The 19,447-nt window shown below is 51.0% G+C and overlaps 7 protein-coding genes across 7 annotated transcripts; 2 read left to right on the forward strand and 5 right to left on the reverse strand.

Moving 5' to 3' along the window:
• Positions 1 to 859: 859 nt before the first annotated feature.
• On the reverse strand, positions 860 to 2,324 carry VTN00DRAFT_9040 (uncharacterized protein; the record flags this gene model as incomplete). Its single annotated transcript, XM_069435957.1, has 5 exons — positions 860 to 1,279; positions 1,374 to 1,487; positions 1,547 to 1,641; positions 1,686 to 1,825; positions 1,900 to 2,324. 5 exons carry the CDS (start codon positions 2,322 to 2,324, stop codon positions 860 to 862), a joined length of 1,194 nt encoding a protein of 397 aa, XP_069285850.1.
• Positions 2,325 to 3,701: 1,377 nt separating this feature from the next.
• On the forward strand, positions 3,702 to 5,638 carry VTN00DRAFT_9041 (uncharacterized protein; the record flags this gene model as incomplete). The annotated part of the gene is made up of 2 exons (XM_069435958.1): positions 3,702 to 3,741; positions 3,804 to 5,638. 2 exons carry the CDS (start codon positions 3,702 to 3,704, stop codon positions 5,636 to 5,638), a joined length of 1,875 nt encoding a protein of 624 aa, XP_069285851.1.
• Positions 5,639 to 6,659: 1,021 nt separating this feature from the next.
• VTN00DRAFT_9042 (uncharacterized protein) lies at positions 6,660 to 7,724 on the reverse strand (the record flags this gene model as incomplete). Its single annotated transcript, XM_069435959.1, has 1 exon — positions 6,660 to 7,724. The coding sequence occupies one exon, from the start codon at positions 7,722 to 7,724 to the stop codon at positions 6,660 to 6,662; it is 1,065 nt and encodes a 354-aa protein (XP_069285852.1).
• Positions 7,725 to 10,910: 3,186 nt separating this feature from the next.
• Positions 10,911 to 12,418, reverse strand: VTN00DRAFT_9043 (uncharacterized protein; the record flags this gene model as incomplete). The annotated part of the gene is made up of 7 exons (XM_069435960.1): positions 10,911 to 11,108; positions 11,171 to 11,248; positions 11,307 to 11,441; positions 11,528 to 11,696; positions 11,767 to 11,882; positions 11,940 to 12,088; positions 12,136 to 12,418. The coding sequence occupies 7 exons, from the start codon at positions 12,416 to 12,418 to the stop codon at positions 10,911 to 10,913; spliced, it is 1,128 nt and encodes a 375-aa protein (XP_069285853.1).
• Positions 12,419 to 12,782: 364 nt separating this feature from the next.
• Positions 12,783 to 13,253, reverse strand: VTN00DRAFT_9044 (uncharacterized protein; the record flags this gene model as incomplete). The annotated part of the gene is made up of 3 exons (XM_069435961.1): positions 12,783 to 12,983; positions 13,054 to 13,106; positions 13,160 to 13,253. The coding sequence occupies 3 exons, from the start codon at positions 13,251 to 13,253 to the stop codon at positions 12,783 to 12,785; spliced, it is 348 nt and encodes a 115-aa protein (XP_069285854.1).
• A 1,186-nt stretch (positions 13,254 to 14,439) lies between these two features.
• VTN00DRAFT_9045 (uncharacterized protein) lies at positions 14,440 to 15,213 on the reverse strand (the record flags this gene model as incomplete). Its single annotated transcript, XM_069435962.1, has 1 exon — positions 14,440 to 15,213. One exon carries the CDS (start codon positions 15,211 to 15,213, stop codon positions 14,440 to 14,442), a length of 774 nt encoding a protein of 257 aa, XP_069285855.1.
• Positions 15,214 to 17,022: 1,809 nt separating this feature from the next.
• VTN00DRAFT_9046 (uncharacterized protein) lies at positions 17,023 to 18,991 on the forward strand (the record flags this gene model as incomplete). The annotated part of the gene is made up of 2 exons (XM_069435963.1): positions 17,023 to 17,189; positions 17,509 to 18,991. 2 exons carry the CDS (start codon positions 17,023 to 17,025, stop codon positions 18,989 to 18,991), a joined length of 1,650 nt encoding a protein of 549 aa, XP_069285856.1.
• Positions 18,992 to 19,447: the final 456 nt, after the last annotated feature.

Here is a 19,447-nt window from a genome sequence, read left to right on the forward strand (position 1 = left end):
CGGTCGTCTCTCTCTCTCTCTCTCTCTTCTCATCTCTCTCTCTCTCTCCCCCATGCATCTGACGGATTTTCTTCTTTTTCTCTTCCTCTTCTGCCAAGCCGGGGTCACGTCGGGGCCAAGTCGGAGAAACCTTCTTCTGGCGCTGTCTCCGCGCCCTCCCCACTCCCCGGACGTCACCTGATCTTCGGGGCTCAACGCTTTCGGTCGGAGTTCCGTGGTTCTGCTCTTGGCCGGCTGAACGATGTTCCGGAGACCTCTGTGCCTGTTTTACCTGTTTTACCTGTTTTACCTGTTTTACGCATCTGGGGAGTCACGCGTCTCGATCTCTGCCGCAGGAACGTGATCCTCGAGGATGACGGCCACTCCATCGCCCTGGTCGACAGGGGCTACGCGGGGCGACGCGGGGCTGCATCCCCGCTTCTCCCCGATCGCCTCCCGTCCCATGGCTCTTGCCCGGCGACCCTCCCTACGGGAACCCGCTTCTCGAGGCCCTCGAGAAAGCGATCGAGCTGACTGGCGAGCAGAGACGGCTGATCGAGTCCCTACTTGTGAGCCAGCCTTTTCGTCCTTTTATTTGGTCCACCTGAATGTCTACGGGCTCTATTCTAGCTGCGTGGACGCTCACAGCCTGGCGCGGCAGTTGGCAGCGCTGATATACTCCCTTCCTCAAGACCAGGGTCTTCTAATCCCGGTTCCATGACAACACTAAGAAAGCCAATGTGCACGAGGGACCGTCAGTCTCTTCAACAAATAGACACCCATAGCGGTTGAGGGGTGAGAGTAGAAATCTATTGTCTTCTGCCTGTTGGTGGTCGATTTTGCCACTCGATTCTTCTGCTTGTCTACTGCTGATTATCGATCAAACAGCAAAGTAGCCCGGATTACCCGCGCTCCGCGTCGAGACCTGGTATCCCAGTTCTTCCGTATTCTCTTCCTTGTTCATTCTCTGTACGGTCGTCTCATGCGTGACCATGATCCCCTCTTTGGATTCCTCCCCGGACGGTCGGAGGATGACCTGCTCCTCGCTCTCCCACTTCGTCTCCGTCGGCAGTGAGAGCGGGTGCGGATACTTCTGGCTGCGTTTCCGCATGTCCCGTAACTCCTCCGCGGACAGCGGGTACTCCTGCGAGCCGTAGGAAGGGTTGAAGGGATACAGTCCCGTCTGCCGTAACAGACGCCGCGCCAGGGGATAGATCATGGGGATATTGTTGATCGCAACCGCCACAAAGGACTCGCGGCACGCCCAGCTCCCCGCTTGCTGTGCGCCGTTTGGTCCAGCCTGATATGACATGTCAAGAGAGGTATTTCCCCGAGGAACTTGCAAGTGGACAACGTTACAAAAAAAAAAAAAAAAAAAACAGAGCAGCGCTTACCCTGAGAATCAAGACGCAGCGGAGGATTCCGGCCGTCATGACGAAGATACCCCCGCTGAACAGAATCGTCAAAGCGATCTTCCTGCGAAGTCGAATACGTGCCTTCCAGAACATCTGAGAGGACCCTTAGCGCACTGAGGCTCAGGCATCTTTTGAGAAAATAACACACGTACCGGTGCTGGGATGGCCATCAGGTAGGAATCGGTCATGACGTTCAGCACCACCGTCACATAGATGTTGATCTTCGACACCGCCGGTTGACAGAGATCTGGGCCCAGTTAACATGACCCACAGACGACTTGGAGTACGTACTTCCTGGATCCGGGTTGATCTGCCAGTTTTTGCGCATGGGCTGGCAGCCCAGCAGGATTGACGAAATGGTCGCAATGTACGTCACCGCGATCATGGCGTACGCGATTCGGATCCGAGTTTGCATGTGTCTCAATCCGTCTCTAGCGTCCGCGAGATCAGGAATCTGTGCCCATACGATCGTTCTCACCCCCCCCCCCCCCTTTGGACGACTCACGTAAGTCGAGAGTAGGAAACGGCCATGCATGTCTTCAGCAGCCAGAGAAGGAGCGTGTACAGTGACCACCCTACGATCTGAGTCTTCGCGCCCCCCACCCGTAGTCCGTACTCGCGCGAGTTGGGATCGAGGGATGCTCGCTGCTCCGGTGTCATGGCATTGTTGGCGAGTCCCTCGAATCTGGCACCCACAATGTATGCCGCCGCGGTCTCTAAGCCGTACACGACCTGGATCCGACCGCCCGCTTCAGCAGCCGTTTCATTCGTTTGCAGCACACCACGACTTACAATCGCAAAGGGCATCAGATAGTCGTCCAGCTGAAAGCCCGCCGGACCAACCAAGGTCCAACGGGCATAGGAGCGTAGCGCGGCCAGGAAGGCGGCCACACCGAGAAGAGTGAAGGCTTCGACCGTGAAATCATCCATGGTCGCAGTTTGCAGCATACACAGACCGGACCAAATAAAGCCAAGGAGCATCGAGGGACGTATTAAGAAGCGGCCCGTTCAGCGGCGTCGTGGTCGGTCAATTGTTGGAAGGATTCCCACTAACAGCATTGTTCTGCACAAGGGTCGGATACATCGAGCATGGAACGAGCTCTGCTTGTTCTATTGAGGTGCTTTGCCGAATGGAGTCCTACCATCAGATTTCTGTACGACACTAGGGTTGGAGAGAGCTCTCCAAAAGCGGACAGCTGTAAACGTGTGTATGTAGTACAGGGTACACGGCGCTGTCTTCACATACTACCCCCGGCGACGAGCTTCTGGAGGGACACTCTTTACACGGACTGCTCGCTATATCATGGCAGAGTTGACATTGAAGATCTGGTGGCCTTTCAAGTTTGCTAGCTCCTGCGAATCCCCCCCTGCAAAATCTGCCCGCCCATTGTGGAAAATCACCCGAGATAACGGAGCTGGATAGATATTGCGGCCCCTGACATGTTGCGCTTGTATGCGCTTGCAACCCACCTCTCCAGATATCTTCTTGCCCCGGATGATACGGTAATTTGAAAATGCGGGGAGCCGTGGATGACACAGTGACAGATGGTCTCCATTGTTTTGCCACAGAACCACCCTCAGACCCTCATGTGGCCGGCCGAACCTGTGCACCTTCGGGGACGGCCGTGCATCTGTCATGTCATGGCCTTTCAAGTCGAGCCGTGCCAGTGGAGCGGTGTTGTCCAGGCGCGTCCCGAAAGCGCAAGGGTGCGGAGGGCTCGTCAAACTCCTTGACTTCGACCGCGGCTGCACGCCGCGACTAGCCCGTCTCACCTCAGGATCACGGCCGCCTGCAGAAGGTCGTTGGTAAATTGGTGTGCGATCTTGATATCGTGACGTGTCAGGGTTGCCAGCATTCTTTCTTACTGCCAGATCTGTGCTGGGCTGCAGTGGTCCTGGAAAACGGCCCAATCCCCCCCCCACCAACATGCATCGAACGATCCTGTCGCGCAAGGACCACGTTTTGTTCCTGGCTGCGAGTTCTGCTAAAAACGCACAAATGCCAGATCGTCCATGTCTGGCGTGTGTCAGCAGCGCCCAATGGGACATGTCCGCCAATCATGCAAGGTGGCTGGATGTAAAGCATGCGCTAGCTCCTGGGGACAACAAGCCTTTCCAATTCGGTCCAAAAACACTCTGATCGTCGCAGCTGAACTGGAGGGGGTTTGATTTCGTGGGGGAGGAATTCGTTTGTGCGTGCAGCAGCAGCGCCAGGCATTTGCGCTTCGATAGGTATAACTGTTTCTGCCTTCCCATTCATTTTCCTTGGCCTTGAGTGGCCCCCCATCCCGTGGACCGGCAGTGACAATGTCAACAGAAACTGTTGACCTCGTGGTGATTGGCGCAGGTGGGCGGATTCATCCTGTTCCTGTCGCCGTCCGATGGAGCATTTCCTAATATGTTCAGCAGGATGGCACGGCCTCGTGGCCACCAGAACCTTTCTCGAGGTCAACCCAACCAGCAATGTTGTCCTTCTGGAGGCCGAGTCGTCCATTGGTGGTGTGTGGTCCAAGGAGCGCCTGTACCCGGGACTCAAATCCAATAACCTGCTGGGGACCTACGAATACAGCGATTTCCCCATGGACGAGGCGACTTTTGGCGTTAAACCCGGCCAGCATATCACAGGCGATGTCATCCACTCCTACTTTGAGAAATACGTGGAGCGCTTCGGATTCCTCGACAGGATCCGGTTGAACTCCAAGGTCGAGAGCGCAGAACGCAGATCGGATGGCAAATGGCGCCTGACGGTCGTCCAGTCTCACGGAGAGCAAGCTCACACCGTGACGCTGGACACGGGCAAGCTGATCGTGGCGACCGGGATCACGTCGCAGCCCTTTCTACCCCCTTTCATCGGGCAAGATGGCTTTGGCGCTCCAGTCTTCCATTGCCGGTATTTCGCGGCCCATGCACAGGAGGTTCTACAGCCGGGGAAGCGCGTGTCCGTGTTCGGGGGTACAAAGTCTGCTTGGGACGTCGCGTACGCCTGTGCTGCCTCGGGTGTGCAGGTCGACTGGATCATCAGGGAGTCCGGCCATGGTCCCGCATGGATGTCTCCTCCCTACGTTACACCGCTGAAGAAGTGGATCGAAAAGCTTGTTACGACTCGCCTCCTCACCTGGTTCAGCCCCTGCATCTGGGGCGCGGCGGATGGATTTGGGAGGATCCGCCGTTTCCTCCACGAGACCTGGCTGGGCCGGAAGATCGTGGATGCCTTCTGGGGGATCTTGGCGAACGACGTCGCTCAGTTGAACGGATACGACAAGCACCCGGAGACAAAGAAACTGAAGCCGTGGATCAGTCCGTTCTGGGTCGCGACCTCGCTCAGTATCCTTAACTATCCCACGGACTTCTATGAGTATGTGCGGAACGGCACCATCAAGATACACGTCGCAGACATCGTTCGTCTGTCAGACAAGACGGTGTATCTCTCAACCGGTGAAGAGCTCTCAGCGAGCGCTCTGATCTGCTCGACCGGGTGGAAGGCTACTCCCAATGTCCGATTTCTGCCTGCGGGTGTAGATCGAGAGCTCGGTTTCCCGTGGAGCCAAGATCCGCTGGACGAGGATCTAGTCAAGAGGGCGGACGAGGAAATATTGCGCCGCTTTCCGCGTCTCAGAGACCAGCCGGTCCCTAACCCAAAGTACAAGCCCCTCGCGAATGACGAAGCCGCTGCCGCTCCCCATCCCTTCCGGCTGACGCGATTTATCGTTCCACCGTCGATGATCCAGGAGAGGTCCATTGCGTTCATGGGCGTCGTTATGACCTTCAACACCCCTATTGTCGCGCAGGCCCAGGCGCTGTGGACGACGGCTTACTTCGGCGACAGGCTTCCCATCGTGTCCGCCGAACGGTGTCCTTCCGACGTCGCGAGGGCTGGAAAGGATAAGCGGCCAGGGGAATCGTCAGACCAGGACGACATCATGTGGGAAACTGCGCTGAACACGGAATTCGGAAAGTTCCGATACCCCGGCGGCTTGGGCAAGCGGAATCCCGATTTCGTTTTCGACGCCATTCCGTACGTCGACGTCCTTCTGAGGGACTTGGGGCTTCGCGTGCACAGAAAACCAGGCCGTCTCGCCGAGTATTTCGAGCCGTACGGCCCGGAGGATTATCGCGGCCTGGTCGATGAGTGGAAGGCCAAGGAAAGATTGTCGATAAACTCTGGCAGGTATGCTTGCTTTGCCTACTCCTATGATGACGGTCTGTGGCACCGCAACGATCTTGACCTGACTTGCGTATTCTAGTGTCTGACCTTGCGACATTGCTGTTCACACCGGCTCTGTCAGTACTCGCGTGTGATATAAGAGGCTCAACATCTACATTGTGATCTATGGAGGATGTTTTGATTTCTGTCAGAAGAGCAACTGCCTGTGATTGGGCTATGTTTGGAAATCTTCCATGGTTCTTTTGACAAAAGCATTAGTGTACCTTTTTTTTTTCTTCCCCTACCTCCTTTTTCTTTTTTCTCTTGAACATATTTGCCTTTTGATATCATTTTCTGTGCATACATCAACGTGAAGAGTAGCATATGCAGTGCCGTTTTAAATCTATCTGCGCAATGCTATCTGCATGCATCATGCACTGCTGCCTGTGTGTCCCTTGCATCCAAGTGTCTGTAGTACAGAGTCACAACTGAATAGATGATCCATGCATTGGACATGTAGATCTGCATCTGACAATTCAGTGTTTATTTCCAGAGCAGGTATGCAGCCCGGCACCGTCACAGAATTGAGATCTGTGTTGCAGCTCATCGGCGTGTAACTCGACAGGCAAACGGGTAAGGAGAGAGACGTTGATTCTTATAATAAAGAAGGATGCAACTTTCTAAATACTGGGAGTTCTCTCTGATACATCTTCAACCTATCTTGTGGAAGCGAGTTAGTAAGAATATTTGGACAAACTTCTTCAGAACTTTCAAAATCTATTCTCGATGTCTAGTCTGCTCGAACAAGATATATAATCGGCTTCTTATAACTAAATCGTGGAGATCTCTCAAAGCCGAGTTCCCGAGGAGTGTCTCAAACTTCGACCGCTTCACGCTGCACTTGGATGGGCCCTGTTGATCAAGACGCTATGAAGCCATTGCCCCTCTGGATTTAGTTTTTCTGATTCTACGTATGCCCTGCACAGCCCATTCTCCAGACTAAGTGGGAACCAGATATGCAACCTGCTCTTGAGATACAAATGCACATGCACAATTATACTGCGTACACAATTCATACAGGCATTGCCTTCGGCATTAATTGCTAAACAACGACGATCATCTCAACGCGATTCCCCCAGCTGTACGGCGACCACCCTGCCCCCACGGACAGCAATATCCTCCCCGACCCCTCCATGCGCCGTGACGTAGAGCGTCGACGAATCGCTCGGGGTCCGTCCCCACGCCGCAGACGTGCAGCCGAGCACTGCACTCGCGTCCGTCACAACGCTCATGTCCCCGCCGTCGCGGGAGACTCTCGTCACCTTATCCGATCCAGCGATGTACGCGTTCCCCTCGCGATCCAGGGCGAAGTCATCCGGCTGGACGTCGGTCAGATTGGCCATGATTTCGAACGGACCCCGTAATCTCCCTGTCGCGCCGTCAACCGGCACCCGGACAAACGTCCTCCGCGACGTGTTGGAGAAGTAGAGATACTCCCCCAATACGTGCAGCCCGTTGATGCCGAGCGATCCGGCCCCGGGCCCGCCATTCGGCAACGGGGCAAGCATCGGGTCCTGGATGATCTGCGCGTATGATCCGCTCCGTGGATCCACGGCCCAGACGGCGCCGAGGATGGAGTCGGCGATCAGGATCGTGCTCTTGCCATCTGAGTTGTTGGGAGGAGGAAGAACCGTCAACCCGTTGAGGAAGCCTGCCTCTGGGATACGGGTGGTGAGCGACACGGATGGCTCCTTTGAGTTGTCGTCGCGCAGGTCAACACGCCATATCTCCGCCGATCCAGGCGTCTGCGCCACTTCCGGTACAAAAGTCACCTCCGCAGCCACGACGGCGAAGACGTCCGGTTCCGTCTCCGCGATGCCTAGGAGCGCGTTCTTATCCGGCCAGGAGTGGATGGCCGTTGGCTCTTTCTCTCCGTTTTGCTTTGCGGAGGGATCGATCTGCCAGAGTGTGGGTTCCGGCTGGAGGACGGTTGCGAGGATCTGGCCGTTGGAGCGGACGGCGAGGTTCTCGACCCAGGTCCAGAGGGGGAAGTCCCATGTTGGAGAGGTTGAGATGTTGGTTCCTCTGTTCTGAGTCTGAGTCTTGGTATGAGGCAGTGCTGCGGCGTTGGAGAGGATGCTCAGGCCGAAGACGGCTGTTTGGAGGAGTCTACGCATGCAGACCATGACGGAGTATGTTGAAAAAAGAAAGAACAGACATGGAAAAGAACAGATTGAAATCTATGTAACTTTGAAAATACGGTCGATGGCAGAAACAGCAGACAGTACACAGTATTTATACTTCGATAGCCGCTCATCGCTATCGCGCCGCATCAGGCTTTTAGACGGGCCCTGGAGATCCCAAAATGGCGGGTGGATCGGCGATTTAGCTCCCATAGTAGCTAAAGTTGACTCCACCGTCATCACACAGTATGCACTGTGTACCTGACTCTGTGCAATAGTTAGTTATGTTGTTAGCAGCCGCTGTCCTTCTGATCCAATCATGTCTATTCGTAATGTGCTAAGCTTTTTGCCAAATCTTTAGCCAAACGATGAACGGCTCTCGGCACGGCTTTTGGTTCCTGGGACCTAGGGCCATTTTCCAATGGATAGGTGTTACGGATCCGTGTGCCCTGCACTAGGGGATTCCCTTTTCAAGCTGAGAATAGGTAACTGACGGGAAATACTGCAAGTACATGTACAGTACATACAAATGGTGGCGCGCGCGGCACAAGAATGTTTACAGTAGCTTAGCAAGGTGGCTACCGAGAAGGGCGACCGACTCTACCTGGCCAGCTACCTAACCTAGCGAAGAGATAGATCAGATCGGATGAAGCAGGTCCAATCCAATCTATTCAGCCTTATGTGTGTACCTAACTCCCGATGCCTGCTGCGGAATCGATCCTACTTTTGTTTCGAGGTAATGCTTTTGCTGTGTATCACGCTAATGGATTCGATTCCATGGTTTGTCGTTGGAGGTGTATTTGCGTTATTGACTTCTCCCTGGGCAGTTATATATATATAGTCTTAAGGTTAGACTTGGTGAGGATATAATAACTTGACAAAGCAGCCCTTTTTGTATGGAATAATAATGGCCAGTAATTTGGGATGTAGGTAGGTAGATAGTTACCCTATTTATCTTCGTGTGGATGCCTCATTGCCAGGGGTGTTCGTAGTAAATAAAGAATAGATTATAATTAATTGAGAGAGTGGGATTGGACTCGGATCTGTATTTGTATAGAAGTGTAGGGTAAAGTGTGGTTGCACTATAAATGCTAATTCTGCCAACTATATAACGTACATGATAAGCGAGCTGGACACTTAATCACAATTTCGTAACCTCTCATGCCTAAACACAATTCTCTCTATAGACAACAATGGTATCGACTAGCAAAGAAAGTCAATTAAACTTAGCTGTCCAGGCTATTCAAAACAACCCAAATCTTGGTATTTAAGCTTCAGCAAGAATCTATTCAGCCCCACACTCTACACTTGCTACACGTCTCAAGGGGACAATTCCACGACGCAATTGTACACCCAATTCACAGAATCTGACTGATTTAGAAGAGTCAGTAATTACTGAACATATCCTTGACCTGGATACACAAGCATTTCCTCCCCAGCTTTCTGATGTGGAAGATATGGCCAATCGACTACTTGCGGAGCGCGACGCGCCACATATTGGTAAGTGTTGGGCTTCAAACTTTGTCAAGCGACAACCACAGCTCAAGACGCGCTTTATTCGAAGATATGACTACAAGAGAGCCCAATGCGAAGATCCAGAGCTTATTTGTGGCTGGTTTGCGCTTGTCCAAAACACAATTGCAAAGTATGGTGTAGCAGAGTCAGATATCTACAACTTTGATGAGACAGGATTTATGATGGGCATTATCTCTTCAGGAATGGTGGTGACTAGCTCTGAAAGGCGTTGCAAAGCAAAATTGACACAGCCTGGAGGCCATGAATGGGTCACGGTGATCCAAGGGATCAATTCACAAGGATGGACAATCCCACCATTTATCATTGTTGCAGGTAAATATCACCTCTCGACCTGGTACAACAACAGCCTCTTTCCAGAAGATTGGGTGATTGCTATATCTGAAGATGGCTGGACAACAAATGAGAGAGGCTTAGAATGGATTCAGCATTTTCAAAAGCATACCAAGCCTCAAACTACAGGCCAATATTGTCTCCTGATACTTGACGGGCACAAAAGTCACCACTCAACAGATTTGAGCTTTTTTGCAAATCAAACAGAATTATCACACTTTGTCTGCCTCCTCATTCACCTCATATTCTTCAGCCTCTTGATGTCAGTTGTTTTGGCCCACTTAAGCAAGCATATGGTCGGCAAATTGAGAATCTGATGCGGGCCAGCATAGCCCACATCACTAAGGAAGATTTCTTTCCAGCATTTTTTGCTGCGTTTCAGGATTCAATGACACCAAAAAATATCCAAAATGGTTTTCAAGGGGCAGGACTTGTGTCTCTAGACCCAGAAACAGTGATTTCTAGGCTAGATGTGAAGCTACGGACGCCAATACCTGAGAGGTTCCCTGAGACACCTACTCCATGGGTTTTCTAAGACACCAAATAACCCAATAGAAGTGAGCTTGCAGTCAGAATTTATCAAGAATCAAACTGCCCAGCATCAAAATAGCTCACCAACTTCAATTTACAATGCTATTGACCAATTTTTGAAAGGAGCACTTGAGATTATGTACCAGATAGCTCTACTGAAGTCAGAGAATCAGATTCTTCAAGAGCAGAATAAGATGCTTAGCAAGCGTCGCAAGGCTAAGAAAACACGTCTCCAACAAGGAGGGAGCATGACTCTAGCTGAAGGACAAGAAATTCAGACTCAAAATGATGTGGAGGCCCAAATCAAGGAGGAAATGTGTCAAGGTAGTGGTTACAAAAGGAGGACTGATACGAAGGAACGGCGTTGTGGAATATGCGGCAATCCAGGACATAACGCACGAACTTGTCAAAACAATGTAAGAATGTCTGAAGATGATGATGAGTAATTTCAATTAATTTTCTAGTGTTATGGTTGAATTTGCAAGAGTTATTTTGTGGAGATGTAATCTAGTGTCCAACTCGCTTGTCTGTCCAGCTCGCTTATCATGTACGTTATATGTGCAAGAGTATTATTTGCATCATAGCTGTAAATGAACTGTGAAAAACAGGTATTATGTTGAACTAAAAAGGCAATGCTACCTGATTGTTCTTTCAGGGTTCTGATCTTATACTCCAACAGATTAATCAGCCCAATTTATGGATCAGAGAGATTGTTTTTCATCCAGGGTTACTATATGCATGGGCATGTATATATGCACACCAATATTAACCTACAGATTCCTCTAGATATATCTACGTCGCCAGAATAAGATCTATAGTAGCAGCTATAGCTGCGATATAACGGCTGCTGAAACGCATTCTCCAGGCCGCTGATTCCCTCCCAGCATAGCCTCCGATAGGTGCCAATATGGACTCTCTCGCATTGTTGATGGAACCGATCAGGCCCCGTAGCTGGTCTTCTCCTTCGGCAAGGACAACTTGCATACCGCTCTGTCGGGAATTTAATGTAAATATGATGTTCCTTTTGAATGGGGATTTGGAGGCGCACTTACCACGATGTGCCAATACGGCAGGCCTGGGTTATCTGTGACATATCTGTAACGAATGTCCGATGCCGATGATTTTCTATGCTAGCGCTGGGTTAGCTACGCACCGAATGGCTGCCCATCACGAAGTCGGAAGCTCGACAGTGTCGCGGTAAGGCGGATAGTGAAGGTTGATCAAAGTCTCAGGCGCTTCTTGGACTGAATCGTATGGAAATGCGCCGGTGCCGGTACCTAGGACCCAGAATCTGTGGCCGTGGAGATGCATGGGATGTCCCATCTGGTATCGAGGTTAACTTCTGGGTGTTCCTGTCTCGAAAATAGGGGACGAAGCGCAGAAAATCATCGCTGAGCAAGATGACATACCGTGTCCATCGAGTCATTTGCAATTTTCATGATGATATCGATTGTCGAGTTGAGAGGCATGTGGAGAGTCGTGTTGGCCGGCCATCCGTCGGAAGCATTTCTGTAGATGATCGGGACCTTTGGTTCGACGTAAGGCGAGCCATCCACGACCCATGTCACAAATATCCGTCTGGTTGATGGTGAACGAGTGCGCCCTGCCCGCAGATCAAGAGGGAGGCGGGTTTGCTTCAAAGAGTAACAGGCTCATGGGATCGAATTCTGGAATTTTTGCCTTGGCTGAACCGTTCACGAGCATCCAGACGTCTGCTAGATCGTCTATGACGTGCATCGTGGCATTGTTGCTCGTTCTTCCGGTCTGGGAACTCGGTGTTAGATTCATATCATATATTCATGAGAACGGCAAGTGATTCACATTATACGAAACGATGGCTTGCCCTTCCAAGACCTGCAGCGTCATCGGGTCACTGTTCGGTAGGTCGCAAACCGGAGGTAATAATCGCCAGGATGCTGATTGAGCCTGATCATCACTGAGTACTGCTGACCGACTGCGAGGTGCAGAACCTTGTGCGGTCAGTGTTGTTGTACTGAATAACGTCGGAACCGCCTACTCACTTTCGTTTTCTGGGGCTCAACATAGAGGCCATCCGCTGCGTAGGCAAACATCGAGTGCGAATCCAAGGTCGCCCTCAGCGGGCTGACAGCGCCAGAGTTGACCACGTTAAGAGCCAACCAGCCATTGGTTCGACCAGCAGAGATAGTTAGCAAAGGCAACGTCGTGTTCGTGCATGTTTCCGGAGGGAGGTCACCGGCGTCGTCGCCATCGCGGAACATCATCGGCGGCATACAGCCTCGGGGAGTTAACAAAGTCATTGTCATTTGTATGCCCGACATGGTCGACGTGCTGTTACTGGCAGAAGATGTTTGGTTGAGAATGCGGCATGGTTATTGTCGGAGTCGAGTTATCCATTGAAATCGTCATCGATTCCATCCCCAGTCGCTTCGGCATTTTGTGTCCCGTATGTCCCATCGTCGTGGACATTGAATGCATCGAGCTGTTGTCTGAAGGCCCTAGTCCCAATCCCGGCCCAGCTTGGAGGATATGCTCGGGCAAACACTGAACGTGTCCATGACCATTTGCAAGCATACTGTCGACGCAAAACGGAAAGGCGCCGATCTCAAAGTACTGGGCATAGATCGTGTCTGAAGGTTCATGGGTCCAGTCATTAAGGAGAATCGAAGTGGCATGTAGTTCCGCCTACAAAAGCTGTGTCCATTCCATCGCATTGCGAGCCAGGCTCTCGAAGGGTCGACGACGTGAAGGAGATGGCCGGATCAGCAGCGGGCCTCGGATGGCATCGTTGTAGTACGCTCGGAAGTGAGAGTGGTACCAGTAGAATCCATATTTGCCTACTACGGAAAAGCGGTAGGTGAAGTTACCACCTGGTTGTATATGGTACTAGAGACAATCAAAGAGTGAAGCTCAGAATCAAAAACACAATTATGCCATCCAACGAACCTCTACCTACCTGCGTCACTCCAGGCACTCCGTCCACCTGGGGAGTACCCCGTTGCAGAACGCCTGGACATCTAAGACCAATGGCCAAGATAAGGAACGACGTCCTCGCTGCTCACCGTGCCAATGAATCGTGTTCTTCACGGGCAAGTCATTCTTGACAAAAATCTCAAAGTCATCTCCCTCGTCGGCTTCGATGAGCGGTCCCGGCATGCTGGCCGTCGATCAGGAAAACCTGGCGAGAGGCGCCATCTGCAAACATTCAGCACCGCAATCATCGCCTGTGTTATCCGAATTGACGTACCAGGAGCCCTCTCTGCTATATGTAATGTGAGATTGTACCTACGTAGGGCAGCCGTTGTTTGATGCACGCAAAGAGCGAGGAAGATGAGAGATTTTGCAACGACGAACATGACGACGTGCAATTGATTCAGTTTCGACGATAAGGGACTCGCATTTCACCTGGTGGAACAAAAATAAACTGCCTATATATTCATAGGACGGCGATTCCAGGGCCCCTTTGCGACAGCAATATCCGGGATGCGATATTTTCGCGTGTTTTAGCATCTCGGCATACAGATAGAGAGAATCTTGGAAGCAACAGTGACATCGCCAGGTGAATATGGCGTCATAGTCATCCCCAGCTAGTCTTGTCGTTGCGCCGATTCTGCTTCAAAAAGCCAGACTTGGATGAGTATCTAGGAGCACTCCACTGTTCTTGGTTGGCGATCCAGTTAGCGACACATTGTATCTCCGCCGATCCAAGGTCCGCAAGCGTCAGGGTTAGTGAACACATCGGTATCTTCCACGGAAGGATTACTTAAGGACGAGGCTAGCAACGAGTCCTGCTTTGCTGACTAAATGTGTCACTTCTGGTGACGACTGAGAAGATACGATTTAATTTTCAAAGTGCTGCTTAAAGCGAGCAGTAGGCGAAACAAAAATACCTTATAGGGCAAAAAGAGGACGTCAGAGGAATCGAAGTCGACAAGCGCAGAGATGTATAGAGCAAACAGTATGCATTATCTGCACATGAATCCCGCATTACAGTTCGTGTCCTCCGGTCTGATAACGTGGAGCTGTTGTCAATTCTGGTCTGGACAAGTGTCAATGACATTGTGGCGGGTTGAGTGATCTAGAACTTTTTTGAGACGGAGTGCTCTTTACCTTTTGTTACTCGTGGCCCCTCCAGCAATGAACAGAACCGACCACGATCATTCCGGGAAAAGTGATACTCAGAAAATTCCAAAGGTGCCCGAAGGTAATCCCGATGCCACTCCAGTCCTTATTCCCGACCATCCCAAAAATGCTGTATCAGCACAGCTGTCAATATCTTGTCCTCAAGATCCAAAAATGCGACAGACTTCAATATTTTTGTGCACCCGCGAGTCGATCATGATTAGCTGAGTTTGTTGGAACCCTCAAGTTCGGAAATCTGGTTGTTGTCGCTTAATTCCGAAATGTTGTTACCGGCGAGTTCGATGACTTTGGTTCCCTTTGGGGGAATGGCCTGTTGTTCTCCTGGGGCGACCTGGGAGTCTTCAGGGACGGATGATGTCGTCGGTGGATTCTCCTTTGGCTTGTCTGTTGGGGTTTCAGGCGCCGCAGCTGCCGACATGGACGCTTTGCGTCCTTTACGATAGCAGAAATAACATATCCCTGCGACGATCGCTGCTCCAGCCACAACACCGATCACAATCCCAGCGATGGCGCCTCCCGATAATGAGCTGCTGCCGTTGTTGTTGTCGGTAGGAGTATTTGACTGTGTGTTCGCCGAGCTCGTCTGCGCACCAGCTGTCTCGCTCGTCGAGCTGGAAGTCGCCGTTGGAGTGGACGACGCCGAGGCCTGAGAGGCCTGGAGCTCCTCCAAGGTCTTGACTAGGAAGGCAGGAAAGTCGCGACTGGCCTGTTGATTTCTAGGCGTGCAGAAAAAACCACCTTCGTCGGTGCATTCGCTGTTCTTCTGTATCGAAACGCAGTAGGAAGAGCCCTCTGGATCCCAATCAAACACCTTTCCTTGGGCCAACGACATCGGTGTACAGCCCTGGTTGCCGCTGCCGTGGGCGATTGAGACCTCATTGCTTGCATTTGTCCATAAAAACGCCCATGCGCTTCCTGGACAAGGGAAGAGCGCCAGCAGAAAGGCAAAACAGTTGAGCATGAAGACAGCCATGGCGAGATAGAAATTGTGGCTTTCACGCCACAGAAGGAGAGAAGGGTTTGAGAGACGCAGTCTCATGTCGGACTCCCATCGTGACTATATCCTCCCCGGCCAGTATGTAGGCGACACAGGAGGCAAGTGGGTCAGACCTCGTATTCGCAGAGCCTTACGCCCTATGAGAATCAATCCTATGCTTAACGAGATTCCCTCCATGCTGGTCTTGGTCTGCAGAGGGACAGCCTGGAGAGGTGAAGTGTAACAAGATCGACAGTCGATCCCACACAAAGATCAGGCAGAATCTGCAGATAGCCCTGTCGAGTGCTGCGGTGAATATGAAAGTCTCCATATCCGCCTTGGCGGAGGGCGGCTGCGATTCCTCGAGATGGAAAGATACGCCTCTTGTAAATCATCTCAATGGCCAAGTGTACGAGCCGTGGGGCGAACGGAAGCGTGTGTTGTTGGCAAACATGTCCGCCGAGATCTGGGTAGAAGATCCTTGCCTGTTGTGATCATATAGCCCGTGCATGGAAACCAGGATACCCTTCCCACACTGATAGCAAGAGGATCAGGATGCGATCTTGCTAAGAATCGACAATTTGACTTTCTTCGTGTATCCCTCAATATAAATAATGGTGAATCTAAACCTGCTGTATCTCGGAAAACAATGCAAGAAGAGGACAGCTACTTTCTAGATGCTAACACATACCAACTGGAAGATGATAATGTGGATCGAAACGAACTGCAACTTGGGACAGATTAAAGGGGGAGTTTTCTTAAAATATATTATAAAGCTGAGCTAGAGATCAATGTTTTATCAACCTTAATCAAGCTGTTCTCTTGTAGGACTTCATACTACTCATTCGCCAAGTGACGCATTAACAAAGTTCGACTGCTTTTGGGGGCCAGATCTCTGCTGGGGCGAGGGATCTGAGCTTAAAACATCTGTGAGCTGATCGACTGTCTGCTGCTTTCGAATTGGCGTCTGTGGTCTCCATACCTAAATTCTAACCTTGAGAGTTGAGATCATTCTTCGATCTGTTGAACATTATGTCAGTTAGAGAGCGAAAAGAGAACAATAAAAAGTTTCCAATAATTTCTTCACGCTGTATTAGAAGGCTGGGCCGTATAAGATTACGACAGTGGACTTCCTGTTCAGGAACCTGTGGATATCAACAGGAGTGGAAGATCTCAGATACCCGCAGCGGGCCGATTGAGCCAGAAATAAGAGTCATCTCACAACCGCTCATCTGTTGTTTGACTGCTTAGAAGATCACGACGGTTCTGGAATCCTGAATCAAACACAGATCTTGTTGCCGCATGTAAATTCCCGGAAATATTATTTCAGTCTCAACTTTCGCCCCTGCCGTATGTAGTAGGATCATAGATGACATTGCTGCTTCATATCATGTCTCCTATACACAAAGATCTCCCCGTTAGATCCAGTTGAATCGAAGCGCAAGTTTGGTGGGTTTATTCAACTCAACGTGGTTTTTTTTGGTGCGTCGTCGCCTCTTCTGATGTTCACAATGACGTCATCATACCAACTATCAACACAAAAGCGACGCGAGCAAAACGAGCATCGTGGCTGATGACGGTTGGTAATTGCAGCATATGTAATCAAAGAAACCTCTGCAAATACTGTGGGCTGTAAGAACTACATTGATGATCGCTGGAAGAAAACTCCAGTCTTCAAGCTTAAGTGGCCAGTTGCGCGTTTATCATCCATTGCACTCTCTCTTCAAGAAGCTAGCGACTCTATCAACCTTACAGCGCCAGCACTTCCGCAATTATCAACTAAAGTACTATCTTGATCCGACAATTATGGCCACACATCATGAGTGGGGACCCCGCCAGCAGCCTGAAGCCCCCAAGCAGCCGTTGAAGAAGAGGGCGGTGGTGTCGTCTTTTATCTTCAAATTTCCTGAAGACGGAAAGGGGAAACCGGTGGTCGCGCTGTTTCGGAGGAGTGACAAGGTAAACACGTACCAGTAAGTAAGAGAGTCTTTACGTGATAACAATACCTGTGCTGTTGGGGAGCCAGGCCTTGTACGGAATATAAAACAGCTCGAGTTCCTTTCCCCAACTCGAGCAGTTATACTGGCAGTTCTGGGGATGGACCAGATACGGCTCCTCTCTTTCAAGGACATCTGCATTGGTTGTAGAGTTCTTAGACATGTTTCATGTAATTTGTTATTTGAGAGCATTGGTCATCGTTTTCTCTCTAATCAGTTCATGTATAACAATGTCTCCTATCTGCGCTTGCTTTATTCATATAGGTATAGGATTCTAACCGCTTTCTTGGATCAGACATTGCTTAGCCCCGATATCGGGAAGCATTGACATCTCCGATACCAACCCTGTAGCCACCGCGTGGCGTGAGATCCAGGAGGAAACAAAGCTTCTGCCTTCGTCGCTTACCATTTTTCGTCAGGGGAAGCCATACTCCTTTAGTGACCTATCCGTTGGTCGAGAATGGACTATATACCCCTTTGGGTTTCTGCTCAAGAGCAAAGCTGAGGGAGGCCAGGGAGAAGAAGGCATTCAGACAGACTGGGAGCATGAGGGGTGGGAGTGGTACGATCCCGATGACGTCGTTGATCGAGAGGAGTTCGGAGGTGTGCCGCGGCTGAAGGAGAGTTTGAGACGGGTCTGGTTTGAAGGGGACATTGGGGAACAAGCAGGGAGAGTACTGGCCGCTGGTGTGCATAGGCTACAAACTGACCATGAAAGCGGATCGCGAGAACTGGCAGGATTCGCCTTGGGTGTGTTGAAAGATGTGATAGCGGAGATGGGAGAGGACGTTACTGACAGTGGATGGTGGGAGAAGGTCAGGATGGCAGGCTGGCATCTGTGGAAGAACGGGAGAGAGAGTATGGGTGCTGCCATTCTGAACGTGGTTATTTCCGCTCTGACCGCTATCGAGGCAATCCGTCTCGAGAGCGGCGGAGAAGGAAGCAAACGGGACCGTATCCTCGCTGCTGTCGATGGTCTCATCGCAAAGCGCAAGTCAACGACTGCTCGCATTAATGAGGCTTTTACATCCTATCTGCGAACCAACTTCCTTTCCACAGATGAACCCAAGTCGACAGTGACGATTCTTACGCTCTCATCGAGTTCAACGATCAGAACTGGCCTGCTGCATGCCTGCAGGTATTTGGACATGCAAACACTCGATCTCCGCATTCTGGAATCTCGACCGCTCTGTGAAGGCGTCAGCACAGCTTCCTCTATCCTTTCCGAGCTGAAGTCGCAGTCGCAGGCGCGCTCCATCCCCAAGGTCCAGATGGCGATCTATACTGACTCCTCCGCCGCTTTGGCATCAGCCAATCTGGACATCGTCCTCTTGGGAGCTGACCGTATTGCCACCTCCGGCGATGTTAGCAACAAGGCCGGCTCCCTCCCCGCCGTGCTAAGCGCAAAACGTGCCTCCCCGTCAGCGAAAACGGTGGTTCTTAGCGAGTTGGAAAAGGTATCTGAACCGGATGGTGCCGGCAGTCAGGCCGCTGAGGAGAGTGACCCAGCCGAGGTGATAAGAGGGTGGCGGGGCGAAGGCGTGAAGGGGGTAGATGTAGTCGAGCAGGCTTTGGCGGAGGTCAGAGATTCGACGCCTCCAAAGGCAGATGAGGAAGCAAGTGTAACGCTCGAGGTTAAAAATGTATATTTCGAGTGGACTCCGTCGGAGCTTGTCGACGCCTACGTTTGCGAAGAGGGTGTCTGGAACGTCTCCAGTATTAGGGAAAGATCAATGTGGGTTGGGAAACAGGTGGAACGACTGTTTGGAGGATTGTAGGTAGCCAATTTCGTAGACGTCGGTTATACCTGGCGCTTCAGATGAAGAATTATACTGAATGTAGTTATATTGTAATTGGCAGTTGGAGATAGACCACATGGAATGTCAAATTCAGATGGTTGCGATAGAGATATATTCAATTCGAAAACAAAACCTTTGAAGCGTCCCTGACATACACAATTTGGCCTTGTTGCACAACTCCTAGAGTCAGACCAGAAAATGCAAAAAGGTCATTCTAGATACCCTGCAGAGATTACCAGTCTGCGCCCTGTCACGGTGCAAACTCTGCGATTCCAGCATTGGAGGCAGATAGGTGTGATCGTCACGATCTTTATCGGTTGACCTTAACACTCGCTGTTGTATTCAGAAGCTTGGTATATCTATGAAGTTGCTACTCCGTTGAGCCTCTAGGATTCAGACAGCTCGTAATTCTAGCTTAGTATTTATCGAAACAGG

Source organism: Thermoascus crustaceus (genome assembly GCF_041956765.1).
Source record: "Thermoascus crustaceus strain CBS 181.67 unplaced genomic scaffold VTN00scaffold_6, whole genome shotgun sequence".
Taxonomy (NCBI): domain Eukaryota; kingdom Fungi; phylum Ascomycota; class Eurotiomycetes; order Eurotiales; family Thermoascaceae; genus Thermoascus; species Thermoascus crustaceus.